The sequence below is a fragment of the Dermacentor albipictus genome, chromosome 2 (genome assembly GCF_038994185.2).
Source record: "Dermacentor albipictus isolate Rhodes 1998 colony chromosome 2, USDA_Dalb.pri_finalv2, whole genome shotgun sequence".
Classification (NCBI taxonomy): Eukaryota; Metazoa; Arthropoda; class Arachnida; order Ixodida; family Ixodidae; genus Dermacentor; species Dermacentor albipictus.
This window is the reverse complement of record NC_091822.1, coordinates 159,629,936-159,643,949: the sequence shown is the minus strand read 5'-3', so window position 1 is coordinate 159,643,949 and position 14,014 is coordinate 159,629,936. Positions and strand designations below refer to the sequence as shown.

At 47.4% G+C, this 14,014-nt stretch overlaps 1 protein-coding gene across 3 annotated transcripts in view; it reads right to left on the bottom strand.

Annotated features, from left to right (window-relative positions):
* The window catches only part of LOC135897455 (uncharacterized), a 48,117-nt gene that overhangs the window by 21,856 nt on the left and 12,247 nt on the right, over positions 1-14,014 (bottom strand). For all 3 annotated transcript variants that reach the window (XM_065426066.2, XM_070534185.1, XM_070534184.1), the window contains exons 7-11: positions 13,556-13,745; positions 10,681-12,767; positions 9,139-9,290; positions 3,560-3,762; positions 412-466 (exon numbers count right to left, since the gene is read on the bottom strand). In XM_065426066.2, coding sequence (XP_065282138.2) covers positions 412-466; positions 3,560-3,762; positions 9,139-9,290; positions 10,681-12,767; positions 13,556-13,745 — 2,687 coding nt within the window. The remainder of the gene's footprint in view (positions 1-411; positions 467-3,559; positions 3,763-9,138; positions 9,291-10,680; positions 12,768-13,555; positions 13,746-14,014) is intronic.

Genomic DNA, 14,014 nt, shown 5'->3' with positions numbered 1-14,014 from the left:
CCCACATGAAGCAGTGCGGGACGTGTTCAGTTCGTAAAACAGAAATACTCCGCGCCGAGATTTAGCGGGCGAATATCGTTTCCAAACTGGCTGCTCCTCTCAGAAATCCTCCTAAGTGGACATGCTTTCCAGCACCAGTAACCCTCATCACCGTAAGCGCAACGCGCATGCTAAAGTAATTACATAGAAAAGTATAGTTTGCAAAGTTTCGCTAATTAAGGAGCTTACGCATGCGTAATTATCATTCGATGTCTCGCCTCCGCTACTGAACTGAAAAGCAGGTATAATCATATTGCCCTAAGTAATATTATCGGAGTATTTGGGGATGCTCGTAGTTGAAGCAATCCGTAAACATTCGACGCGTTTTGCCATCACACAGCGCGTTCCTCGTTTCACGACAGCGGCTCTCACCTCTTGGTCTTCGAGCTTCTTGTGGGCAGTGCGAGCTGGCTTCCCAAGCGGCTGTCTGCAAGATAATTAGAATCTTAGAATTAGAATTAGATAATTAGAATTAGAATTAGGTCTTTGAAATGTCGTGTTGGGTTCAGTGTGGCCACCTGCATGGAGCAGGCTTCTTCGGCTCAAGGCCGGACCAGCATGCACCGTACATCTTGATACAAAGGTATCGGGTCGCGACGATGGAACTAGATGCTACATTCACTCGTTGTCTCTACCGTATACGCCATATGCGCTGATGTTTTCAAAAGTTGGCAGCCCGCAGCTCAAGAGCCCACAGCCTGGACAGCAGATGAGGCGAAATGGGAAGGACGTTCGCCGTGACACCTCTGATCGCTGATCGCGAGGCAGGAGTGATCGAGACATGAACATGTCGAAGCTGCCAGCTTCGACATGGTTGTGCGCTTCGGAGCGACTTCGTCATTTTTGCGGTGTAGTTGAGAAGCGGGACAGTGCTAAGCTTAAGCAGCGCAAAGCTTGGCATTCAGACGAGCGCTGAAGAAAGAGTCTTTGAAGTAATCTGAAATTTCATGGCATTTTCTTTGTATCCTAGCGGCCAGTGTCGGTGGCTCTGTGCTGAGAAATTATTAATATTGCGGTAGTAATCATATGTGCACTCCAAACGCATTTCCGCCGCCGTCGTTGGTGTCGTCGTGATGTACCACGTAAAGTTCAAGGGCGATAACACCGTGGCTGCGCAGTGTGCGCTGCATGTGCGAGAGATAGCGTGTGGGGATGAGCCGAGAACGGTGGCGTGATCTCGTGCACGCAAGGCAGGAAGGCAGGGAGGAACCGTGGCGTCTTCCACCGCGAACAAGGCACCAAGGGATGAGGGGGGGGGGGGACACGTTCTACTCCGGGGGCGGCTGCGTATGACGCGGTTAAGCTCGGCAACTCGTCTCCAGTCTCGCTCCGAGAGCTGAAAGCCTCGTGTGCGCTGTGTTTTCCTCGCTTAGTTCGCGGTGAAGTGAGGGTTATTATTATTATTATTATTATTATTATTATTATTATTATTATTATTATTATTATTATTATTATTATTATTATTATTATTATTATTATTATTGGCATCCCCTTTCAAAAAGGAAAGTAATTACCTGTCAGCTAGACTGTTTGAGCTAATCAGGCAACATATCAGTCTAGAATCAGTCCAGCATATCAGTCTAGAATTTTGTCTACATATTCTTAATCATTTCGCTCTTCCTTAAAATCTTTATATCTACCTTTGACAGCTACCTAAGCTTGTGACGGATCCGGTCCCATCAATTTCTTCCCTGCCTTTTTTTCCAGCAATACCTTAAACGCCTTTTGCCGATCTCGACTGCTGACCGGTTGATGCTTTCATCCACTTTGAATCCTACCTCCTCTCGAAGGTAGAGGTTACCTACGGGTCTCACTGGCTCAATGCCTTCGCCTTCCGTTAGCATGTGCTGAGTTGTCTCTGTATTTTCGCTTCAGCTGACACATGACTTATTTTGTTGCGAATACTTGCTTCGACGTGTTTTTATCCTTGGACAACCAGCTCGGGCCTCAAATTGGCAGGCCCTGCATTTTGTGTTATCGTGCAGATTCTCCCGCCTAATTTATTTCTTTTCTTTCTTGTAGGCCTACATGGTCGTTCTGTTTCCATTCGTTGAATCCAATTCACTGTCTCTGTTCCTCTCAATTTCGTTTTGATGGCTCCTGGTTGTCTATATTTCCAGTTTCAATTACCCTGTCTGTACTTCGTTGCCAACTTTCCCGACCACATCCTCCACTCCAAGTCCACGCTTTCAAGGTAGAAATATTTGTGAATTGCTTTGCCCATTTATTTTCATCCGTGTTTCCAAGCCTTTCTACAAAACTAGTTTTGCCCTGCGCTTATCTGGCTCCAAAAGAGGCCCAACCCATGTCTCATTTGTGGTTTTACGATGGGCCCCAAATGGGTAACTTTCAATCCTGTCAAGTTTTCCGATATTAAGCAGAGAAGCACAGAATCGTATTTGCCAAGGTTAACGCTGGCGCGATTATTCCTTTCCTAATTCCTCGCACCACCTCATATTTATTGTAGCCCCAAGATCTGTGGTTCATTACTGCTACGTTCTGCTTCCCCTTCATTTTTAGATGATCTTTGCGGTAGCTTGAGAAGATCCTTCTTTCTTTTATGTGTACTTCCAGGTATTTACATTGCATGACTACGGGCGTGGGGTTTGCTGTTGAACTGATACCACGTCATTACTCGTCTCTTCATCAAAAATCACGATTCCCGAATTCCCTGTGCTAAACTCGTGCCTATAAATTTGTCGCTGAATTGCCACATATACTCACAAGTCTGTGTAAACTCCCTGCATTGTCTGCTGCTGAACTATTTCATCCACATACAACAGTCCAGGCACCTTCCCTTGCTGCCGTTGCCCATTTGCGATGCAGAATAAACGAAATACTCATTTACTACGTTTTATTCGTCTTTAATTGTGTGCAGTTGACATAAAGCTCGAACAACAATAGAGACAGAGGGCACCCTTGATTTCACCCTTGGTGAATTTCCACCACTTCATCGCATTTCCGGTACCCACCGCGGTGACCTAGCGGCTATGGAGTTGTGCTGCCAAGCACGAGGTCCGGTATCAAATGTCGGACACGGCGGCTGCAAGTTTCGACGAGGGTGAAATGTAGGAACACCCATGTACCGTGCATTCGGTGCACGTTAAGAAACCCTAGGCGATCAAAATTATTCCGGAATCCGGAATGGCGAAGATTCGTCGGAATGGCGACGATTGCAGAACGTTACGCTAGGTCAGTGCCCGCCGAAGAATGTACAGTGCATTGTCAGGCGTTACAACGGCCGAAACAGACATCGCTTTTCCTAGCGGTATCTCTCTCCTAGCGCTCTCCGTTTAAACCAGAGCGAAACCTGTTAAAATAGTTCAGTGCAGCGTGACTAAGGCACTTGAATGTATTTCCCCCTCCCTATGACACACGGAAAGGGGTTCTCTGCGCGGAAGATGTACCACTACTCAGCGAATCTCTCTACATCCGCTGTCGAAATAAATCGACGGCGTAAATTAATTTCGTGAAAGCCGTAAAAGGAAAGCCGTGGCTTGCAATGGAAGGTCTCGCTCACCGAGTAGGGAAATCAGGCCGCTGGAAGCACTTCGCATCGAGGACATCTCGTGAAGGGGAGCGCTTCGGTTGTCCATCCTCTGACGCAGCGAGATGGGAGGCCGCAACAACGCTTCGCTGTCGGCCGTCGAGGAGTGGCTGCCCGTAGACAACCGGGATTGCAGCAGGCGGGGCATTGTGGCACCGGGGTGCTGTTCCGCGGGGCTGCGCGGGAGAAGCTCTCGAGTCGTCGAGAGTCACAACTCAACTGGCACTGAGTCCAACTGACAAACTTCATTAGCCCGCGCCAAGGAGGGAAATGGCCACAATGACGAAGAGATGCACACGATGCAGCTTGAATAAAAGCTCGAATAACAGCATGACTGATTCGCAAGAATTACCCAATACATAGTTCGTCAAACGTGAAATACATCTACGACGAAACCATACTTTACAAAATGCGCGCAAAAGTTGCGAAGCATGAAAACTCGCGTACTGAACAAGGTAAATGAACTGTATTCATCAACGAGGATGGGAGCGCGAAAGAAAGAAAGAAAGAAAGAAAGAAAGAAAGAAAGAAAGAAAGAAAGAGAAAAAGAAAGAGAAAAAGAAAGAGAAAAAAAGAAAGAAAGAAAGAGAAAAAGGAAGAGAAAAAGAAAAAGAAAATTGCGATTTCAATCCTTAGTTCGAAGGACTGGCTGAGATTCATTCGACTAAAATCAGTAAATTACCTTCAATCCACGGACAAACGAACCAGCATATCGAGGACTACGGTAGCTAACAAAGCATTACATTTTAACTTTCTCAAGTTCAAGCCAACAAAAGCCTTACGTCAAAGCACGACGTCCCTCGTCTACATTCAACATGCACGGAAGTCTGTTTTTATGTTTCCACAGCCCAGAATGCCTATCGACTATCACTTATATTACGGTAAACTTGCAAATAGTTGCTGGGCAAATGGTGGTGATAATCTGCGGACTTCTGTTTTATTGCACTGCTGCTACTCGTCCATTTTTCTTCTTTTTTTAATCGCCAGCTAAATTTAGGGCAAGACCGGAAGCCGTCCAGGCCTCACGTTTGTAAACAACCAAACGTCTCATTGGCTATGTTCAAACCGCGGACAGACCACCCAGCAAATCAAAGACCAAGGAAGCAACAGTCACGCGTACTCCAAAGTTTATTCAACCTCCAGCCAAGAGAACACCGTGATTGTGCTTGGACGTTAGTTTCAAACAATCGCTTTTATTCTTGTAAGCTCTTTTATACCCCTGATTACATCTTTTTACCTCTTTAATACTTCCTTTTCTCGCAGCTCAATTTTTGTTTTAATTTTCACATTTACATAGTATTGACAATACAATGCGATCACCCTTAATTGCATCAATGACAAATATTCAATCGTAGACGAATAGAAAACTTGAAAAAGTATGCTGAACCTATTAGTCAATCTAAGGTCGTGAAAGGGGATATCGCTTGCCTGCCGTTTTGACCAGGCCAGTGGAGCTCTGAATTTCCGTGTCCTTCCAACTACACTCGATGATGATCACCACAGGACCAATTAGACTTTAAAGACGCGCACGCGCTCTGGCGCTGGGTGTATATTGTAAAATTATTTACATCGTTACAAAGTTATTAAGGGTTTAAATCTGTCTGTAACTCACGCCCTTACGCACTGAAAGCGTGTTAGGGTGAGAGTTATACACACATTTACACCCTTGTACGTTTTTAACGAGGGTAAATACTTTTACAATATAGGCGTCTGTGCGAACTGTTCCTACACAAGGCCCGCTTGACTCGATCCCAGTGGTTGAAGGTGTACTGTTTGTTCGATAGAATACACTGACCGAGCGAACATATTTAAGCTTTGCAAAAATTAAAAAAAATTGCCTGTGGCAGATAGCATATTTCTTGTGGAGCAGGGTTATTCAAGGTGGCGGACAATTATAGCATGGAAAATGGAAACACATAATCAACTGATTAACACAAATTCGCAAAGTAACTTCCTAATTAGTTACCTTACAGCACATATTGCAATTTACGAATTGTAGCTGGTGAGTTGGCCGGGCACAACTACTTAGGATGAATTTTCAGTATGACACTATAGTTTCGAAACATTAATTGCCAAAGTGTGCAACAAATTACGTGGGCGTTCCAATTACTTCTGCACTTCAGTGCATAAAACAGCATTTCTGTAAAAAAAAAAAAGTGGTACAAACGTAGATTTTCACCGCTAGTATGATGGCGCGTGCAAGACACAGCGCCATCCTCCAAATTTGTTTTAAGTGGTTTTGCCTTGCGACCTCATCGGTTACAATTTGTGAATCGGAATAAGTGCCGTAGAATAATTTTTGAAGAAGAATATTGCTGAATTTCCTTCAATTAGTTCATGATCTGTTTCCATTACTCGTGCAAGTAATGTCCGCGTGTTTGAATAATCCCCCTGGAGGACTTGAATTGTGCAATCTGCCACAGGCGATCATTTCAAAACAAATTCCGTAATACCAAAAAGTGATCACCCCGTACAGTTGTGCAAAATAAAAGCGCGAAGCTTAATGAATTTCTCTTGGGTCTAAAATTCAAACAAGACGTTCGTGGTCTGATTGTCCACTTTGAATTTCCTTTTCATTTGATTTCTTAATTTCTTGTCCGTGCCCGAGAACAGTTCTACGCCTCAGTATTGATGCACTTGTATTTAGACGAGTGCTTTTGCCGCGTTACCATGGTTACTGCTGCCGGCTTCGCAATGACGCAGCGTCTATTCTTGCAAGCGGCGACCGTCGCCGAGCGCCGAGCCGTCTGCTCTTTCCGTGACGTAGGGCCTACGTCATGAGCCACCTATATGAAGCAGACGGCGGCGCCGGCGTATAGTGCGGGCAAGCCAGCTCTGCGACAGCAGCTGCGTCAGTAATGCTGGTTTCACACGACGGACGGACCAAAAGCCTCGGGCAGGCATGACGGGGCTAAGCGCGGCCACGCACTGCAGCCTCCTGCAGTCCATATCTGCTTTGTCATTGTGGAAGCGGCGTGATTGGGCGGCACCGTGGGACGCCACGTACATGTTCGTCTCCGGAATTAGTTCCGTCGTGTGAATCCAGCTTTTAAACGACGTAAATCTTTGTCTGGGGAGCTACCGGGAATTACGTGACTCGCCGCGTGTTTCCGACGAACATAACCCTATTAGCGCGAGCAGGAGTCATTCCGCCTGGCTACTATCGGTGATGCAGAGCGCCACGAAAGACATTCTTCCGAATCGGAAAGGATGAAAGGTATGCTTTTATTCCTTTTAGTAGTCATTGCTCAAGAGGAAGCTTTAGCTAGGGCCCAACTACGACGCGGCCTATTCAAATACATGTAAAACGCAAAAAATGCTTTTCCGAAATAACCCCTGAACAGATTTTAATGAAATTTATTGTATTTGAGAGAGAAAATTAAATTCTAGAGACTGTTGGTAGCAGAATTTCGATTTAGAGACTGAATTTTATGAAATAGATTTTAAAATATTTAAAGATATGAAAAAAACAGACGCACACAGTTTATAAATTAACAGCTCTGCATCAAAAACATATATCGCAGTTCTATAAAACGGCAACCATTAGATCATTCAAAGCGGACAAATTTGATATGTCAGTTTATATCTTACGTGCACTTGTTACGTTGTGTACAATACAAGCAAAAGCTGTATTTCCATATTACTAAATTTTTTTCATATTCATGTGTAACATATCAATTTTGTCCGCTTAAGATATTTTATTAGATGTAATTTGCAGAATTGGGTTATTATTTTTCATTGCTGAGTTACAGAATTGTAAACTTGATAGCATCATTTTCTGAAAATTTTCGATTTTTGCCTATCTTAAATAAAACATTGACAATCTAAATCGAAAATTGAAACCAATAGTCACTAGATTTCGAGTCTTTATTTTAAATGCCACAAACCTTGTCAAATTTGGTGCAGTGGTTGCGAAGAAAAACAAATTCTCCTTTCACATGTATTTAGATAGGAGCACCCGAGCTAATATCCCCTCTTCATGTGCGTGAGAGAGCTATTAGCCTTTTTCACTATCCTGCGAAGAATCGAACTGTTTGGTTCAAATGTAGAAGTGTGACCAGTTCCAGCTCCGTGTTTTACCTCGGTGGCTGCATTGCATGGTGGAGCTGAAGCCTATATACGCGTGAAGGCACTTTCATATTTTCTCGTTGTAGTGCTTGTGTCCACGTCAGATCGGACGGTGAAAAGCTCCATGGGCCATAGCAGACGTTAGGGTGCAGTGTTTTAGGTGGTTGCATTGATAGGACGCTTAAAGCAACTTGTAGTCATACGGAAATGAAATGCAAGAAAATCGTGTGACCTTAGTTTATTTAATTCGCTTAGGGAGCGACTACTTCAATTTATTGCTTAGAAGTTATCTAAGTACTACACCGGCTTCACCCCACCATGCAGCATCGTACAGAGCGGTGAACGCTACAGGATGAACTCGCGATGAACATATTCAGAAGATGCAGGGATGAAGTCCCAGCTTCTCTCTGGGCTGAACAACGCCATCACGCAGGGAGGACGCCATCTATCTATTGATACGACGTATTGAGGGCTTCCTAGAGTTTCAAACTGAAAATAAGAAGCCGACAAACACGAACCAACATACTCTCCCATGACCGGTGTTTTGCCTCTCTGTGTAAAGCGTTTTTGTTTCTTTTTATTATGGACTTCGGGTCAGAAGATTATTACAAACGCCTCTTGAAATTATCGAAAAGGGTTAAACTTGCAGCGCTGCAAACTGTTTCCCGTCATATATCATGAAACAAGTGAGAAAAATCATTTGCTGTTTCACTTATTTGCTTCTGTAACTGCCTGCTGGCACAGAGTGAAATTCGGAAGGTGAAGTCAAACGTTTACTGAATGGTTTCAACAAACGATTTCAATTTGGCGCCTGCTTCCGCATCTTCCTAAGTCACAAACAAGACACACGGTGTGCGCTGTGCGATTTGCACGCCGACGTTTTTGCTTTGATAGCGCCTTCAAACACCAGGCCAGTCATGCGGCACTGCGACCACCGATCCCGTGGACTATGCAAATCACAGGAACAGTCATTCATCGGCCTGTTCTGACCGCATGCTGTCATACTCTTGCGCTTTAATATCTTATTTACCACGAAACTTAGCTCCCTTTGAACCATAGGAGAACAAAGGGATCGTAAATTTTTTGCATATGATGCTTTGAATCGCGATACAAATCTTCGCGTCGAACAAACGTCATCATCAACGTCACCTATTCGCCCCTGTACACCTGCCCATGTACTACAAGGCGTCTACGCGATATCTAACAAAGATACCTTTAGTCTGCAGGAATGTGGACTGTCATGTGGAATGCAAGCGGATGATGTTTTGGCACAAATAAATATACACAAGTAAAAAGACAAAGGATGCTCGTGTACCGCGCATTATACTCTCGTTAAATAATCCCAGGGGGGTCAACGTTCCTCCTGAGTCCCACACTATGCAGCATGCCTTATGATCAAATCGCGATTCTGACCCTTGAAAAGCCCCGAATTCAACTGATTTTATTTTATCCTGCTTATGGCGTTAAGCGTGCGGGACACGTACCTGATGACAGCGCACTGCGTAGGCCCAAAGTCGACCGAGGACCCAGGACGCGCGGACCCCGTACCCGAGCCGGGAACCCTGAGGATAGTCGAGAGGCCCCGCTTGGGCGCCAACCGTGGAGCCCTTTCGAATAGGTGGGAGAGGGGCGTGAGCTGCCAGAGAGAGATGCCACGCGAGTGTGAGCATTGAACTTATATGTGCGAAAGTATGTCGTAAAGGCTTGACTGTTGGGCTAGTTGGTCATCCATACTTGAAGTAGTAGCTTAGCGCAAATAAAAACCACAGACACAAGGAAGACAGACAAGGACAAGCGCTACTCACAACTGTTTAATGGAAGGAAGGATAGTGCGTTATATATATATCCTCTTGTCACGCATGCGCCTACCAAGCAGAAGTGAAGCCGGTACATGCACATCAAAGGCGGTCGCGCAAGAAGTTAAATTCGGCATCCAGTAATGTGGTGGAAGGCTCACTCACACACCTATCTCTATTCTTCTTGATTAAGAAGGCCTCAAGAGCGAGCCTGGAAGACGCGTAGCCGCTCCTGCCAAGAATAGAGATAGAATAGATAGAATAGAGAAGAATAGAGATAGATGTGTGAGTGAGCCTTCCATCACATTACTGGTTGCCGAATTTAACTTCTTGCGCGACCGCCTTTGATGTGCATGTACCGGCTTCACTTCTGCTTGGTAGGCGCATGCGTGACAAGAGGATATATATATAACGCACTATCCTTCCTTCCATTAAACAGTTGTGAGTAGCGCTTGTCCTTGTCTGTCTTCCTTGTGTCTGTGGTTTTATTTGCGCTAAGCTACTACTTCAAGTATGTCGTAAAGCCTAGTATAACGTCTGTTGTCGGGCTAGTTGCCACGTGGCTATAGAAATGGTTTTAGGCGCAAAATGAGACACGGATGAAGATTAGACACGTACGGGCATGTATAGTTTAGACGCCTGTCCGTGTCTTATTTTGCGCATCAAACCATTTCTTGTTGTAAAGCCATATTCACATGATGGAGCAGGTTTTTCAAGTAGCCAAATGACGGGAGAGCGATTTGGAAAGTCACTGAAACATACATCCGGAAGAAGGTCCTTATAAGAGATAGGACATTTCTTATTACAGATGTGACATTCCTTTCCGCTCGAGTAGAAGTCGGGACTGGTACGTTTGAATACACGACGGGGGGAGACCTCGACAGCACCAGGAGCCCTCAGGCTGCATGTGCAAGAAAGTTGAACATAAGTATACATATATATATATATATATATATATATATATAGTGATGGTGCTACCTTGTCGCGATCTACAAAAAGAAGCCCGCTGTATAGATGCCTGACTAACACCGCTGCCAATACCGATAGAGGTAGTGTGAATGGAAACGGCTGCCGCCGATCTCCCACAATCCTTCGCGAACACACCCAGGAGTCCCAAGACCACTGTTTGAAAGAATTACCATCTAGTATACCGTGCAACTCAGTTCAAATCAAATCAGCATGCTGGCTATCGCTGTCTACACGTAGAGTACAAAACGCCGCACAACACACCTTTTCCGTGGTGGAGGATTCTTCCTTGGATATTTCCTTCACGTCCTCTCCGAAAGAGACGACGGACTGCAATCTCTGCCTGGGTGCAGAACTCGCCGCTAACGGAACGGCGGGGCTGCGCTTCAGAAGACCCGAGACGGTGGATGGCGTGCTCTCTTGCTGCTCCGTCAGTGCATTCTGTGGCTGCAGCACCGTCGACGTGGCCCCAGCCGCGGACTTGGAGTCGTCCCTGTCGGCGACCACCGCGACGGCAGCTGGCTTTGGCGTTTCGGCCGCTTTCGAAGACTGCGACTCCTCGACTAATTCAGGCATGCTGGCGCTTACGGCCGTTGCGAAAATTCCCTTTCGTTGCTCTTCTGCTCGGTCCTCGTCATCAACGGTAGGCTCGGGCGTAGGACGCGGGCTTCCGAGGTGGTGGTCCGCTGGCTTCCTCTTGGTGCGCCGTTCGTGGCCCGTCTTAGACATTTTTACCGCCGCCTTCTTGGCTCCCGTGTCGCCGAGCTTGCTCTTGGGGTGGTCAGAACCGCGGCTCTTTTTGAGGGACGACTTCGACAGCTGGCTGCCCTTGTGCAGGCTCTCCCTCTCGAGGCTACCATGCTGTCCACCCTGCTCTGCGTCACGCGCGGAAGCCGAAGCCGCGATTGCGAGGCTAACCTTTCTGGCTTCCAGTTGAACCAAGAATTGTTCTGGAACTTCCGGTGCTTCCCGTGCAGGTGGCCAACGGGCTTCCTGTGCATTTATGTCTGTGATCTCGCATGCGTTTGGTTCAACGAGTCGGGCGCTCGGCCCTTCGTGTCGTCGGCGCTCGGTAGTAGCGGCGAAATCGACGCCTTCGTAAGCCTTGGCTTCTCGGCCCTTACCATCACTTGAGGAACCATCAGGGTTAGCCTCCGAACCTTTCAAGTCATGTTGTTCCTCCTCTCTGAAGGAAACAAAGACGGGAGCGTTTCTTTTTCCTTGAAGGTTGATTTTGTTTGAAGCTCGGGGCGTCTGGCTACGGGAGGACCGTTCGGAGGACCTCCCCGAGGACTTACTGGAGGAAGCAGAACTCCTACACGTTTGCTGCTTTTTCTTTTCTCTCCCGTGCCTGTTTTTTCTGGAGCGCTTTTTCAAATGGGTCTTGTCGGAGGCTTCGTCGCCTTGGGCTTCTTTTTTCTCGTCGCGTTCGTCCGTCTTCAGGGCGTGGGTGGGTACGTCCAATGCGGTGGCTCTGTCTAAGCTAAATAGAACGGCCCCGTCCATCGGTGTGACACTGTTCGGAGCTGTTGCACAACCACTGCCCTGGACGGCAGGGGACAGAATGCTTGCCTCAGGTGTGATGCTGATCTCGGATTCGGCGCCGGGGATCGGAACGCCTAGCTCGTTGACGACGCCCGCAGCTGCCGTAATGAATGCCTTCCTCGCGAAGTCCAGGTGCTCGGCCAGAGCATCGAAAACGAACACTCTACCCACTTCCTTCACGTTGTCATCCTCGCGTTTGGTAGCTGGTGCTCTGCTCGACGACACAGACGCATAACGTTCCCTGCTACTCAATCGACATTCGCTCAGCTCAGTCCACGAGAGACTCGACCCTTCGTTTTCGCGATCGGCCGGACGTTGATGTGTCGGGTGCGTTTCACGCATCTTTGAGGCTGCGCGAGGCGCGTTACCCTCTTTCGATTTCTCCTCAGCGATGCGCTTGGGGCCCGACGTGCCCCCGAAGACGCTGAACTTGCGGAGCCACTGGAAGCGTGACTGGCTCGAGGGATGCTGGCTCGTTGCGCCGGTAGGAGTGTTGGGGTGCCGGTCGAGGTGGGAATCGTCTCGCTGCTTGTTACTGGACTCGTGTTGATCGTGAGACAGCCGCAGCGGTTCCGCCGTCGTTTTACTGGTGGCCATCGTGGATTGCACCGGAATCTCCGCGTCGGTCTTGCTTTCGGCGAACGTGGGATTGGATGACGGGAGCTGTTGTGGCCGTTGAGGAGGCTCCTGCTTTTGCGGCTGCCGCTGTTCTTGCTGCTGCTGCTGCTGCTGCTGCTGCTTCTTCAGCCTTCTCAACTGCCGCCGTTTTCGGACCGCAGCGAATGGCGTCGCGATGCCGAATGGACCTGTTGTAAGCATACGTAATGCGCACATAATATAAAGGGGATGGTGTGTCGCCACTGTATACGCGTTTTTCGTGGGCCGTATTTCGACTTGCGTTCTAATTCTCGCGTCTCTGGAACTGAAATACTTTCCTCGGACACCATCAATGCGTAGTCCAGCAACATTCTTTACGGATACTACACTAACATTCTGGGTGCCGAATGCGGCGATTAAAAACTGAATGAGGAATGTAAACTGCAAATGTGTGCGCAAACGTGCGTTGCAAGTTAATAGGTGTGCCCTCGTAACAATGCACTCTGTCTCTCTTTCTCAAGGAACACCTCAAATACATGTTGGCGACCCGCCGTGGTTGCTCAGTGGCTATGGTGTTGGGCTGCTGAGCACGAGGTCGCGGGATCGAATCCTGGCCACGGCGGCCGCATTTCGATGGGGGCGAAATGCGAAAACACCCGTGTGCTTAGATTTAGGTGCACGTTAAAGAACCCCAGGCGGTCAAAATTTCCGGAGTCCTCCACTACGGCGTGCCTCATAATCAGAAAGTGGTTTTGGCACGTAAAACCCCAAATATTAAAAAAAAGAAATTAAATACATGTTGGGGACGGCATGTTTTATCGTGACTACACTATATGAGCCTCTAGGTGCCATACAGGGTGATTGTAAATGCGTAAGAGGCGCGTTTCAAAGGTTTAGGAATTTGCTTTGGTAGCTGCCTACGAAACTTCGTGCTGTTCTTTCTTTTTTTCCTCTTGCGTTGCCATTTCGTGCGCTGAGTCCATAACAAGCACTATACCTTTTCGAGACTGGGGCACTTTGTCTGCTTGGCTTGCAGATGCTTGCCCTACGGGTGCAGCGGACGTTGGCATGGAATCAGCTGGGGCACTCTCGCCTTGCTTGGCCACGTGACCTAGGCATTCCCGAGGGTCGGTGGAGAGAGCGGCATCCATACTCGCGGCCGTCTGTGTCAACGCTTCCCTGCGGCCCTGCATCGAGGCGCAAGTAACAGCCGGTACCGTGAGTAAATCGCTTGCAAGGCTGCACTCGCTATTTCAGCCTGCTTAATGTAAGCGACTGTAAGACTCTTCAGCCTATCGTTGCTATGGGTGAAGACAAGACGGCTAAGACACATAAAGCGTAATCATGAGTAAGTCCGCTGCAATTTAGTCATTATGGAGACAGCCCGAAAATGAGAAAGGCGAGCGGTCAAGCGCTGGAAGATTGCAACTAGGGCTTGGTATTGAAATGTAGTGTT